At 41.6% G+C, this 14311-nt stretch overlaps 1 protein-coding gene across 4 annotated transcripts in view; it reads right to left on the bottom strand.

The window, feature by feature from the left end:
- Positions 1–13961, bottom strand: part of RTTN (rotatin) — a 138045-nt gene extending 124084 nt beyond the window's left edge. For 2 of the 4 annotated variants that reach the window (XM_067698857.1, XM_067698859.1), the window contains exons 1-8: positions 13667–13961; positions 13139–13326; positions 12029–12206; positions 10267–10356; positions 7732–7825; positions 6279–6393; positions 5170–5320; positions 1953–2118 (exon numbers count right to left, since the gene is read on the bottom strand). In XM_067698857.1, coding sequence (XP_067554958.1) covers positions 1953–2118; positions 5170–5320; positions 6279–6393; positions 7732–7825; positions 10267–10356; positions 12029–12206; positions 13139–13326; positions 13667–13697 — 1013 coding nt within the window. In that variant the 5' untranslated portion in view covers positions 13698–13961. The remainder of the gene's footprint in view (positions 1–1952; positions 2119–5169; positions 5321–6278; positions 6394–7731; positions 7826–10266; positions 10357–12028; positions 12207–13138; positions 13327–13666) is intronic. The other 2 variants (XM_067698858.1, XM_067698860.1) reach the window with 2 other exon arrangements.
- Positions 13962–14311: the final 350 nt, after the last annotated feature.

Genomic DNA, 14311 nt, shown 5'->3' with positions numbered 1-14311 from the left:
AGATTCATAGCAAAGTTCTTCCGTAACTTATAAAGGCAAAACCAAATAGTTCGTACGGTTTCCTAGATTTTCTGTGATTTTCACCAAATGTTCTAAGTAAGCCAATGTTAGCAACTGAAGAATGCTAGAAAATGCCAGAAAAACATGATGAGAAATGGATTACTTTATTTAGTACAGTCAACATCATATGATTTTGGAAATGTACCCCAAAATGGAACATCCCTTCTTGGCTTACTTTATAAAAAAAATTACCTTGGGTGTAAAGGAGTGGGGTGGGGATAAAAGTGCTACAGAAAGGCTTGAACTTCCCATTTACAAAGCACCTCAAAATGTTGACTTTTGATGTTATCCACAACTGAAGCTGAATCACAGAGATGCACTAACACTACTGAACGTGTAAAACTCCCCAATTTTAATACATTTTGTCATTTCTTCAATTCCAATATACCAAGCATCCCAAAATATGGAAATGAGCTGGGCTTCTCTCAAACTCTGAAAGGGCCCAGGAGGACGTTCACTCAGGAGTGAAAATCTACAAGCATGTAGCGCACTAGATATAGCTCAGAGAATGAGGTAAAGAGAAAAGCCACACCTGATCGACAGCAGCCACCCGGTAAGGACGAGGAGCACAGGCTCCCGGACCATGTACTGCCCACACCCCTGCCCCCCTCTTCACCAACTGTATAAACTGGGGCTTGGCTCCCAGCCTCTCCAAACCTCAGGCTTTTCTATAAATGATGATAATAATACCAATTCTATTATAGGACTGTTACGAGGACTACCACAGGAGGCAAAGCACATGAAGCACTTGACGTAACACCAAACACACAGCAAGACTGAGTCAGTGTTAGCCTGGAGCAGCAGTAGCCACGTCACAAGAAAATAATCAAGCCAACAGACAAGTGCTGGTCTCACTGAGCATTTAGCAGAATGACAGTAAAGAAAAGACTTAAAAAGAGCTTTCTAAGAGCTTCTCTGGTGGCGCAGTGGTTAAGAATCCGCCTCCCAACGCAGGGGAAACGGGTTCCAGCCCTGGTCCGGGAAGATCCCACATGCCATGAGCAACGAAGCCCATGCGCCACAACTACTGAGCCTGCGCTCTAGAGCCCGCGAGCCACAACTACTGAAGACCACGCACCTAGAGCCCGTGCTCCAGAACAAGAGAAGCCACCGCGACGAGAAGCCTGCACACCACAAACAAAAAGTAGCCCCTGCTCGCCGCAACTAGAGAAAGCCCGCACACAGCAATGAAGACCCAATGCAGCCAAAAATAAATAAAAAATAAAATAAATAAATGAAAAAAAAAGAGGTTTTAAGATGCTTGGAGCCTAATGAGATAACACACAAATACCACGCTAATCCCTTTAAGAAAACTAGATATATAAATATCTTTCTTTACACCAACGAATAAAATACCGTAACTGTGCACCTTGAAGGGGACTTTGTTTTATAGATTCTCCAATCATTCCCTTTAATAGTAAACACCAATGCATTTAAATTATGATTAAACTTACAAAAATGGGCTTAAAATGTTATCAAAAAGTATACAGCATTTAAAACTATGCTTTTAAACTAGATAACACTCCATTTGTGGCTGCTAAAAACAATTCAGTGGGTCAGAATCACCATTTTTTGGATGAAACAGAAATGCACTGTGTAACACAGAATGAGAGAACAATTTTGTGAACATTTTTTCAGTGGACACACACAGATGCACACGCACACATACACAGAGTATATGTCTGTGTACTGAGTACCGAGCTGCAGTATAATACTTGTTTCTTACTGGGGGTCATGGTCAAAAAAGTATGAAAGTCACTGGTTTAACACAAGGCCAATACCTGTGTTAATGTTTCAAAAGAAAAGACTAAAGAGCAAAACAACAGCAAAACAACAATCTCCCTCTAAAACTGAAACACACACACAAGTTAACCTGGCTTTCCTACAGTCACCTGGAAGACACGGCGTCCCAATCCTGGCCATCTCCTCTGGGTCGCTGGCCTGTGCGTCCCACCACAGAAGGCCGAGGGCTGCTGCTTCCTGGAGAAGGATTCTGGGAATGATGAGTGACTCTTGCTTCATGACAATAAGACAGAGAAGAATTTTGGGAAACTGTATCTGGGGGGAAAAAAAAAAGAATAAAATTATTCCTTGGTAGAGACAGATTACTGATTATGTAGTTCTTGTCATTCTTCAGGAAAAAAAATTAACAAAATTAAGATAGTAGAAATGCTTCTATGAGGTAAAAGTAAAAGTCAACCTTTTCTGCAATACTCCCTTAGCACACTTAGGTTCATGTCTAATCGACCTGATTACACGGAACCTTTTAGCCAACACTGTTCACTTACAACATTAGAGACCGAATCATGCACTCTCCCGCTTAAAACTCTCCCAGAGACCCTACCTCAAACCTTGTGCAAAAATTAATTCAAAATGGATCGACAACCTAAATATGAGTTAAAACCGTAAAGCTCTCAGCAGAAAACATAGGGGTGGGTCATCATGACCTTGGATTTGGCAATGAATTTTTAGATATGACACCAAAAACACAAACAACCAAAGAAAACAGAGATAAATTGGACTTCAACAAAGTTTAAAACTTTCATGCATCAAAGGACATTAACAAGAAAGTAACAACCGGGACCCTGGTGGCCCAGTGGTAAAGAATCTGCCTTATAATGCAGGGGACGCAGGTTCGACCCCTAGTCCAGGAGCTAAGATCCCACATGCCGCAGGGCAACTAAGCCCACACGCCACGACTACTGAGCTCACACGCCTCAACTAGAGAGCCTGCGTGCTGCAAACTACAGAGCCCACGGGCCCTGGAGCCCACGCACCACTGCTAGAGAGAGAAAACCTGCACGCCGCCGCTAGAGGAGAGAAAACCTGCATGCCACAACTAAAGAGAAGCCTGCACGCCACAACAAAATATCCCGCATGCCTCAACGAAGATCCCGCGTGCCGTGACGAAGACCCGACGCACCCAAAAATAAATAAAATAAATAAATAATAAATAGATCTTCAAAAAAAAAAAAAGAAAGTAACAACCTACAGAACGGGAGAAAATATCTGCAAATCATATACCTGATAAGGTTTTAGTACCCAGGATAGAGAAATAACTCCCAAAACTCAACAAAAACAAGAAGTCAACCATCCCAATTTAACAACAGGCAAAAAACTTAGACATTTCTCCCAAGATATACGAATAGCCAGTTAACACATGAAAAGTCACTAGAGAGTCACTAGTCATTAGGGAAATGCAAATCAAAATCACAATGAGATACCACCTCACACCTACTAGGAGGATTACAGTTAACAAAAAAGAAAGAAAAAGAAACACGTTTTGGCGAGGCTGTGGCGAAACTGGAAGCCTCATACGCTGCTAGTGGGAATGTCAAACGGCGCAGCCGCCGTGGGACACATTTGGCGGTCCCTCAGAAAGCTAAACGTAGAATCAACGTATGGCCCAGCGGTTCTGCTCTGGTATACACCCAAAGAATCGAAAGCAGAGGCTCGAACGGATATGCCAGCGTTCACCGCAGCATCACTCGTAACAGTCAAAAGGTGGGAACAAGCCCCACGTCCACCAACAGATGAATACATAAATATAATGTGGTGTGTACATACAGTGGAATGTCATTCGGCCGTAAAAATGAAGTTCTGACACGTGCTACAACATAGGTGAACTCTGAAAACATTACGCTAAGTGAGATAAGCCAGATAAATACTGTACAATCCCGCTCTCAGTCTAGGGACCTAGACAGAAAATAGACGAGAGATTACCAGGGGCTGCAGAGGGAAGGGGAAATGGGGAGAGCTGCTTAATGGCTACAGAGCTTCCACTTAGGATGATGACAACGGTTTGGAGACATGTTGGTGAGGGTCGCACAATGCTGGGACTATACTGATCAAATCCTTACAAAGGTGTGCCAGTGCCACTGCACCCTGGCCCCGGGCCACCTCCCAGACCTCACCCCATTCCCCTCTCTGTACCCCCAGCCCACTTACTACGCTCCACCCACACCAGCCTGATTTTTGTTCCTCAAGCGTGTGGCCCTCAGGGCTGAGGCCTCTGACCTTCCTGGAGTACTCTTCCTGCCGCTTTTCAAGCGGAGGTTCCTTCTCACCCTTCAGCTTGCCTCCTGCCAGATACCTTCCCTGACCATCCTATCCGAGAAAGCCACATCCGCAGTCACATTCTGTCACATCACCCTTCTTATTCCCTTTGAGCACTTCATATCTAAAAACTTGTTTACTACCTGTCCCAACCTTCTACAATACAAGCTCATAAAGGCGGGAACCTTATCTGTTTTGTTCAGTGTTATACCCCTTAGAGTATCGGTTGGCACAGAGTAGGTGATAAATAAATATTTATTTAATACACGAATAAATCTTCTGATTTATCCACTATTTTTACCCACATTATAACTCTTTTTCTGATGAAATATGGGGTACTCACAAGCTCTCAAGAATGTTAATGAGAAAACCCCATGCCCCCTGAGGTCTATAATAAAGCTAACATAAAGGATAAATATTCAAGTAGCACAGGGATCAGTGAAACTCTCAACAAAACAGGGCTTAACTATGAAGCATGACGACAAATCACTACAATTTAATATTCGACTTTCAATATATACTGTATTATATAAGTGCACAGAAACCCTAAACTGTAAATGCTGGTTTGACAAGGCCAGCCCAGTGCTCTATTTGGCCATTAGGTGGTGCTTCTTCCCTGAGAAGTCTGGCACTGCTAGCACATAATATCTGCCTATATCACAAGTTGCATAAAAATAGTTTTCATAAAATACAAATAGGTATTTTTCAAACCAAACAATTTCTTAACACAACATATAACTTGCTAAAATGCCCAAAGTCCCACATGAATAGCGGCACTCAGAATCCTGGTCCTTAGCTCCCAACAACACTCAGCATACGTGGGAGAAAAACACCTTGCAAATGTCTCTTATCAAAAAAAAAGAGGATGGGATCATGAGTGCTTCTGTCATTCATACAGTTTGTTTTCAAAGATGATAATTTGATTACATTTAGGAATGGGGAATTTATGTTGTGAAAATGTATACACAATAACCCTGACAGTAAATATAATGGGGAGTTCTTGGAAGAATCTACAAATACCACCAGTGACCAAGGAATATACAAACATAATACCTTGTTTACTAGAGAAAAAACTTGGATCTCGGTGAAAGTTAAGTCTGTTTCTTAAATACGTGCACAGCTGCTGCAAGCAGGACACTGACTGCAATGCCAGGCGATGTTTTCCATCTCCTCCAAAGGCCAGTTTCAACAGAGATAAAAGGCTCTGCAATAAAGAAGAGCTATAAAAATTATCGAGGGAACAAAGTGCTCGACTTTCAAATAAGGATGTGGAGCTTAAGGGAGGTTAAATGAACAGTCAAAGGAATTAAGATAAGGTGCAAATATTTATAAAACATAAGAAACAGAAACAGGCAAAAATGACTTGGCATAATGCAGGAAGATGGGTCAAAGTAAGATAAAATTTAAATACAACAGTCAGCGTTTCTCATATCTGAACTGTTAGTTGAGTACCTATCGTGAAGAACACGGGAATAATTCCCCATTCAGGACATTAAGTTACACAGTACTTTTTAAAAACCACAAGAAGCCTCTTACATCTCAAAGAGCTAAATCATTTTGTATGTTTTGATAATTTACAGCTTTCCCTCTGCTATCACTCATAGCTGGGACAGTATGAAGTAATAGCTGCCACTCACTGGCACCCATCTCAGCCCCGTGATTGCAGAGCAAGGGTACCAAGCCTTACCAGATGCCGTGGACACACCACAAACCCAGCCCGGGACCCAGTCTCTCTGCTATACACGTATGCAATAAACTGCACTGCAAAGAATCCACCTACATTGCTCACCTCTGCCATATTTCCACAGCATCCAGCACCGTGCCTTAAACACCCAGATACCCAAAGTGATGCAATTCTAACTATTAAGATTGGTCACTGTTGCCCAACCTCAGTTTCCCAGGTCTAGTCTCCCCAAGTGATCCATAAATGGTTAAGTTCAAGGTCGTCACTGGACTGCATGTGTCAAATGAGACTACTTCCTATCAGGAGAACAACCACTATCTAAGTAAGTTAGAGAGTAAGTGGTCTAAATAACCAAATACTTCATTATTTAACTACGGTAGTGCAAATTTCCTTCCCAAGGACTCCTACTTTGCAAAATGTGTTTCATTGCAAAAACTTCCCTGTTTCAAAATCTAAACCTATTACAGAGGAAACGCACCTGAACAATTTTTGGCCTTTGAAGGAAAATCTCAGCAGGAAAATCTTGCATGATAACGTCTTTCAACAGTTCACAGGTGTTCCAGATTAAAGTGTGGTTACTACTTCTTAAAGAGCTACAAAATATACAAAATACAGTATTATTTATTTTTGAAAAGAATTTACCTATACCAGATTCTAAGTAACCTATTCACAGTCCTTCAGGTCTCAGCCAAGACACCTTGCCCTGGGAAGCCTTCCCAAATCTCCTCCCTAATCAACGAACAACCCTGGGGTAGGTGTGTTCTTTCATGTGCCCATAACCTGTGCTACGAAACTGCCTGTTGACTTCCTAGCCCCACTAGACCCTCCTCAAGAGCAGGGACTACACAGTATCCACCACTGTATACCCAAAGGCTATCACAATGCCATGAAATCTGCTAAATGAATCAGGAAATAAGGCAGAGGAGATCATACTAAGTACAGAGTTAAATTCCAGAAATTAGATTCCTTACTGCTCTTCCCTACTCGAGGGAAATGAAGCTGGTACTCTTCTCTTATCTCACGGAGAGGACACCTCTGAACTTCTCTGAAATATGTGCCCTCCTAGGGATGTCACAGTCGTTCACCTCTCACCCCAAGAAACCAAACCTGCTCTCAGCCCAGCTTCAGTCCACCCACAGTTCACCACCCACAGGCGCCCAATGGAGACCGTACCTCCTCCTTAGCGACCGACTCAGAAGTGACAGATCAACACCACCCCTGCCCCATCCCCGTGGGCATGCTACCTCTTCAATATGTTATTCCAAGAGAATTTACTGATGCCCATCAGTAAAAACGGCCATCATCCAAAGCCATTTAATAGCATCCCCCTGTATTGGGCCCTAACTCTAGAAGTTGGTCTTTATTTTTCACATTCTCACCAAAAAAGGGCAGACAACTCATTTGATGTGGCAGTCACTGAAATTACGTTTCAGCAAAAAGTGAAACTAGACATTAAAACAGTCTCCAAACTTCTAGATATTGGCTCTCTACTTTTGGGGGTGACGATCAAATAAAATCCAATACATCAGATCAGATCAGTGGTCCCCAACCTTCTCCTAACAGAGTCCACGTTTTGAAATACATTGTCTACTAAAAAGACTGCATTTATGTTTAATTTCTCCATTTTTATTCACCAAGGGCCTAAGCAATGGCCACCAATCTGGTTGATAAGAGATGACTCACATCACCAAGGAGTGCACAGGATTCTAAGCATAGAAAAGAAACGATGTGAAGCCTGATTCAAGGCAAATAGGAATTTTCTGGCTTGTTTTTTGAAATACTGAAAATCATTCATATATTCCCACTGCTACCTATCACAGCCACTCAGTATCTTTTTTCCTGATGAAAATGTACAGTAATAACTCTCAGACTTCATGGTTATAAATATCAATACCAAAAGCCAAAACACCTGAAATACATCAGGTACGTACCTTTCATTAGAGGAGAGAACATGCCTATCAGCTGTGGTCAGGGGGAGCCAAGGGAAGGTAGAAAACTTCAAACACTTCGCGGTCGGATTTGCTGCTAATGGAAGAGCAAAACTTAAGGCATCAAAGGAGACAATGCTGACAGATGCACAATGTTCAGAATAAGGCTTCACCTTTAAAACAAGTCCTCAAATAAAGTCACAGCCTACAGTACCCTAAAATATACCGAAAAGATCAGCTGCAAATTTGTTCCCTCACAGAATAAATAACAGAGCTCTCTTCTCATAATTTAAACAGAACTCATATATTATTATTAGAAGGGTATTAAACACAAACCAATATTGAATGACATTTAGAACATCAATTAAATTTTCTATTTCACCATGTGGCTAACCAGAACATAGAACATAAACAAAAAAGGAACTGGCATTTGGAGATCTCTAACTGTAGAAATTAAAAACGATATAAACGTAATCATATACTATATTTAATTAGTCATGTTCAAATATCCTAAATCGTGTTAGATATTTAAACCTCTTTGAAGATGACTTGAAGACCATAAGATTAAAGTTCAAATATCAGTGCTCAGACAAGATTAAAAGAAATCTGAGAAACCAAATGCAATTTTATACTACCTTCCTTCAAATTATTTTTAAACACATAGTGTACAGGTTAAGGTGGCAACACATAAGCCCTTCCAAACGGGCAACAGTCTTTGTGCAAAATGCTCTGAAAAGAGCATGGAATTGTTAAATTCAGATAATAGTATTATTAAATTCTCAAACATAGCAGTTGCTTCCTTCAAAAGTGCTAACATAAAAGCAGGGTTTCCTTTCTAAGGGAAAAACAAGAGGTGGGTGGAGGGAAGGACAGGCTTATACTGCACACATAAAGATGTGTCCAAAATAAGCCACACCATCAATCCACAAACTGCAACTCACATAAAAATATGTTACCATCTCAATCTTCCTGAATGTTTCAACCGCTTCACTCAAATACCCATGATTCCCAGCCCTGAAGACACTCCCTTCAGATGTCTCTCGTTGTCACTCAATTAAGCCTCTCAGCCACAAACACAAAGAACTACCATGTCAAAACCAAAGCTCCCGGGGCTTCCCTGGTGGCGCAGTGGTTGAGAATCTGCCTGCTAATGCAGGGGACACGGGCTCGAGCCCTGGTCTGGGAGGATCCCACATGCCACGGAGCAACTAGGCCCGTGAGCCACAACTACTGAGCCTGCGCGTCTGGAGCCTGTGCTCCGCAATAAGACAGGCCGCGATAGTGAGAGGCCGCGATGAAGAGTGGCCCCCGCTTGTCACAACTAGAGAAAGCCCTCGCACAGAAACAAAGACGCAACACAGCAAAAATAAATAAATTAATTAATAAACTCCTACCCCCAACATCTAAAAAAACAAAACAAACAAAAAAAACATTGGTTGAAAAAAATAAATGCTAAAAAAAAAACACCAAAGCTCCCTATAAGCCTAACAAAACTTTTCCAGAAAGGAAAGGAAAAGTATTTTAACAGCTGAACAAGTTTCCTGTTCTTTCTTATGCTGTACTCAACCTGAGAGTGTCTACGAAATCGTTTTTATAACCGAGGGCTACCAAACTGAGTCACATTGGATGCTTGACGTCCGCATATACATCCTTGGAAGCAGCCGTTTAATTTCAACCATGCAGGCAGTAAGATGTGAAGTACATGCTTACTTAACCATGCCCTAACTGTGTCACCTAGTACAAAGGTTTTATCCTTTCTAAGCCCCAGTGTTCTCATCAGTAAGATGGCGTTAATAATAATATCAGCCTCACTGGGACTCCATGAAGATTCATTTATTCATTCAAGAAATACATACTGAGTGCCTAATACATTTCTGGCACTGTTCCCCACACCCACACAGGTAAAGCAGTATTTGCAGCTGTCATTAAGCTTATAATGAGGGAGTCAAACAGGAAGTAAATGAATACATAATTTAATAAATACATATAGGAAGAAAACCAAATGTAGATAAAAAGTGATCACTGGCTAGAGTCCTCAGGAAGGTCTCTTTGAGGAGGCGGCATATGACTGACCAGAGACCAGACGCAAAAAGACCTGGATGACATTCCTGAGAGAGGCTCTAAATCAGAACTCTTCAGTCAACTGAATGTTGGAGTAAAGATAAATGAGGAAACAAATTTGATCCTGAGCCTCTGGCTTGAGTCACTGGGTCGACAGTACCGCTTAGTGAGCTGGAGAATTAATGAGGTGGTGTGTACAGTGCACAGCTCAGCTCTTGACAAAGACTCCCAGCTCGATAAGCACCAAGTACCACGGCCACCATTACCACCGCCTACAGAGCTGGTCACAGGCACTTAGAACAATACACAGTTTCACCATTGAGACTCTATATCCTAATCTAACTTGAGGGAACAAACTTTCAGTTTGGTGCTTAAACATTTAAGTCTGACCACAATACGTCTTCACAACAATGAGGGAAAGTACATTAATTTCCAACTTCCCAGGTAGACAGGACCCACGTCCCTGTAGATACACACCCACAGGTCTCGGGGGCACTTCCATCTGCTGGAAAGTACTTTTGTCTTGAGGAAAATATCCCGTTAAGATTTCAGGTTGCTGTGGCAATTCTGAAAAGAAAATATATATTACTGTGTTACTGATGCATTATTTGCTGAAAGTGAAACTTGCTCTTTTCAAATACAAATGGTTTATCTTAAGTTTCTGAATCACTTTAAAAACTAGAAAAATAATCCAATTATGGTTCTCTGAATAATCTGTCCTCCTAAAGAGGAAAAAAATGTAGATGCCGAGTCAATTTCGAATTGAGGGGTTTTTTTCCTCTCTTTTAGTGTTATGTAACTACAATTATTTCTTAGAATGAAAACATCCACACTGTACATAAAGAATCTGTTACAAGGTATTTATTCAAGAACTGTTCATCTCAGCTTCTTAGTCCATCTCTCTCCTCTCCCTTACTCTACATATTTCCTGATCACTTCGATTTTCATGTTTTTTAAGAAAAAGTTGTCAAAAGCAAGAGTCAGGCACCATCTTTCAATAACTCTGACGATCCCCTATCATACATGATTACATATTCAGCGCCTCAGTTGTCATGAGATTGAGAACGAAGAAAAGGCTAAAACCAAATTTTGTCATTTTCTGTTTGAAGTTTTCATGCCAGTAGTTCTAATGTTAATACAGAAAACTAAAAATTAGCCCTAGACCATACCTCTAAACTCACCTGCAAGGAACTAGGTTGAAAATTCATGATTTAAGATTCTACTTTATTTGTTATAGCTTAGACAGAAATTGTAAAATACACTGTTAAAAATCACAATCACACGAGAAACTCAGTAAACGGCAGCTGCTACTGTTGTTCTTGTTAACAGCGGGCCCGAGGGTCACAGCAGTGGCAGTACAGCACTGGCATAGAGAAGAATAGGGTCTAACAGATTAAAGGAGCAAAAACACAGTTTTTTATACTTTTACTACTCAATCATATAAATTTCAAGAGCATTTTCTTTCCTTCAAATCAATTTAAATGCTTTCCATGAGCAAGGCACTATACTGGACATCAAATAATAACAAGAACAACAAGTAACAGTAGCAGACAAGGGTTCTGTGCTTAATATACACCGGGTCCTATGCTGAGCACCGTCCAGACATTGCCCCACTTAATCCTTACAAAAATCCTATAAGATGTTCTTGCTTATTGTACCAATTTTTGGATGAGAAAACTAAAGCCTGGAGGGATTAAGTACCTTAGCCATGGTCACCCAACTAGTGGCAGAACTGGGACTTAAATCCATGTCTCTTTGACTCTGATCTTAGCCAGTATACCATGTGTAGCTCATTTTGATTGGACCCCGTAACAAAATCATAAGCAGGGCAGACATCCTCCCTATATGAAGAACACAGCCCCAAAATGCAAGTATAAAATATTTAAAACAACGTCTGGCACATAGTAAAGAGTGCTCAATGAAAATCTGTTGTTATTGCTAAAAGAGATAATCTGTCAAACTAGTCTCACAAAAAGAAAGTCACTTCATCTTTTATGCCCCTTGACCAAAACAAAAACACACAAGTATCCTCTCTGTAACATTACAGGAGGGGAATTAAGATAAAATTCATGCAAGTTAACATAAGAAAAATAAGAGTCGCAGGGGGGGAGAGGAGGAGGATTGTTTGCTTTTTTAATCTAAGGTTCCTTTCCTTAGAATTAACCATTAGAACCAATATATTATATTTTAACAGACTGACTGACTGATTGATTTCATCAGAGTGATTCCAAAGAGTTACCAGTTTGATTGGTTTGGTAAGATGCAGAATGTAGTTCAGGAACTTCTGAAGGAAGAATAAAAAGTCCATCCAGAATGCCATCAATTTCAGCCTGTAGATTCGGCTCCACATTAGAACGAAGTTTAGATAAGAATTCGACTGCACCAAGGTCAACCAAATGCTGGACTGCTGGGGGATACTGAAATAAGAAATGGAGTGTCTTGAGAACAACTATAAATATCAAAATCTCCAGACTTTATTTTACAGCAATCAAAACATGACATTATTTTTGGTATACCAGATGTTCATTTTTAAAACATAATTTTTGCGGTGATATACATAAGACGTAGATTTACAGAGACATACGTAAAACATTTAATAACACTTATGAGAGAAAAGCCCAGACACTGAACACTAGAAATGCATACTATCCATTCCTACTTTCATTTATTAAATTGATTACTTCTCTTCACTGACACTCACTGTATCCTCTTCTACCTCCAGTCACTCAAAGGATGCCAAAGTAATAAGTATCTCCTACAACTGCACAGTGATTTACAGTTTGGAAAAGTTAAACCTGCCACTTTGATATCTGACCCTGACAACTAACTACTCTCAAGACAGACTGAGAAACATAAATCTGAAAAACAGATATGGGAAAAACAGTTTAACATACTTGTGCTGTTTAGTATCATGGTCTGTAACTTTATCTTTAAATGTGTTCTCTTTTATACAAAGACATCTCATTGTAACATGTAAATGACAGAACCATCAGGGAAAACAGAATGACAAGTATTAACCTCCAAAGACGATCCCCCAAATCAGAACATACCTGAACTCAGAAACTGTGTTACTTCAGAACACAGCAGAGACAATGTGAGATTCAACATTACAAATAAGAGAAAAGGAGAATGGAGCATTATATACTCCATTATATTATTATATTATATATATTATACTCCAATATATATACTCCATTATATATTATATACATATTTAATAAATGAATTAAAATTCAACGTTCACAGCTGTTTCTTAAAAAATTAATAATTTAAATTTTCAACAAATGCTACACTTAAATGACTACGAAATACTCACTTGTTCGATTATTTTATTTCAAAATGATCCTACCTTAACCAACCTGTTCAACAGACTCAGAACCTCTTCTTTCATTGGAACGGACGGGAAATTGAACCATTCCAGCAAATGGAGAAAAAGGAGCCTCTCCTGAACCAGATCAGCACAGCAGATTAAACTGTGCTCAATCTTGCAGAGAATATTCTTGAGAGCGCGCGCCCTGATCTCGGCCAGCTGATGACCTGTCAAAGAAGACAGCACAGAGCTATTTCCCGACTCCAAAGAGACGCCCACAGGGAATTTACCCTAAAACTTCGTTATCTACTTTGCGGGCGGGAGCGGGGTAAAGAAGGAAGTAAAGAAACCAGTTTTTTCCACACGCAGGACGCTGGTGCATTCACGACGCGAACTGCGGAGTTTACACAAAGTCCGAGGTGGGCCCCCGGGGGCTGCCCCGCCGAAGCCCGGACAACACAGGAAGCCGTCGCGGGGTGGCCCGGCCTCGGAAACGTGACACAGCCATTCTCAGCAAGCGGCCACGACGGGTGGGCGACCCGGGCGAGGGGCAACTCAGACTGTTACCCAGTTTCCTGATGAGCCCCGTCAGGACCATCTCTTCGCGCTCAACCAGCCGCCGCCGGAGAATTAAACTGCCGCGCCACAGCGTCCGACCACAATTACTGTCCCCCTAGAAACCCGGCCGGTCCGAAAGCGAGTTCCTCAACGCCTGAGCGAAGGACCCAAAGAGTGAGAGGCATTCCGTGAGCTGTCCCGGTCCCCGCGCCAACAGAGAAGCTTACAGTCTCGCTATAGTGACTACTATGCAGTTCCTAGACAGCGGACTCCTTCGTAAGAACTGGAAAGAATGAGGAGTCAAGCAGGGATAGAACGCGTTTTGGCCGCCGTGCACGTCGGGAGTTGTAGTCTTCGCCAGTTCGTGCTCTCCTCCGGAATTCCGGACCCGCCACCGCTCCCGCCTGCCTGGGGTTCCGGCGTCCAAGCGCGGGCTGCGGCGCCGGCTGCAGAGGCTCGCGCAGAAGCCCAGGTCGGCCCTGAACCCTCCCTCTGAGAGGGGTTCGTTTATGACCCTGTCAGTCTGAATTCTCAGCTCCCAGAACTTTACAACTTAGAGTGCAGCGTTTTGTTAGGATGACGTACCCCGTTCCGCCCCTACCTCCCTGCCGTTACTAAATGGCTTAACCTCTTTAACTGAGAGATGCACCTGCA

This window comes from Pseudorca crassidens, chromosome 12, assembly GCF_039906515.1.
Source record: "Pseudorca crassidens isolate mPseCra1 chromosome 12, mPseCra1.hap1, whole genome shotgun sequence".
In the NCBI taxonomy this organism is placed as follows: domain Eukaryota; kingdom Metazoa; phylum Chordata; class Mammalia; order Artiodactyla; family Delphinidae; genus Pseudorca; species Pseudorca crassidens.
The sequence above is the reverse complement of the archived record's forward strand: the minus strand, read 5'-3'. Positions and strand labels throughout refer to the sequence as shown.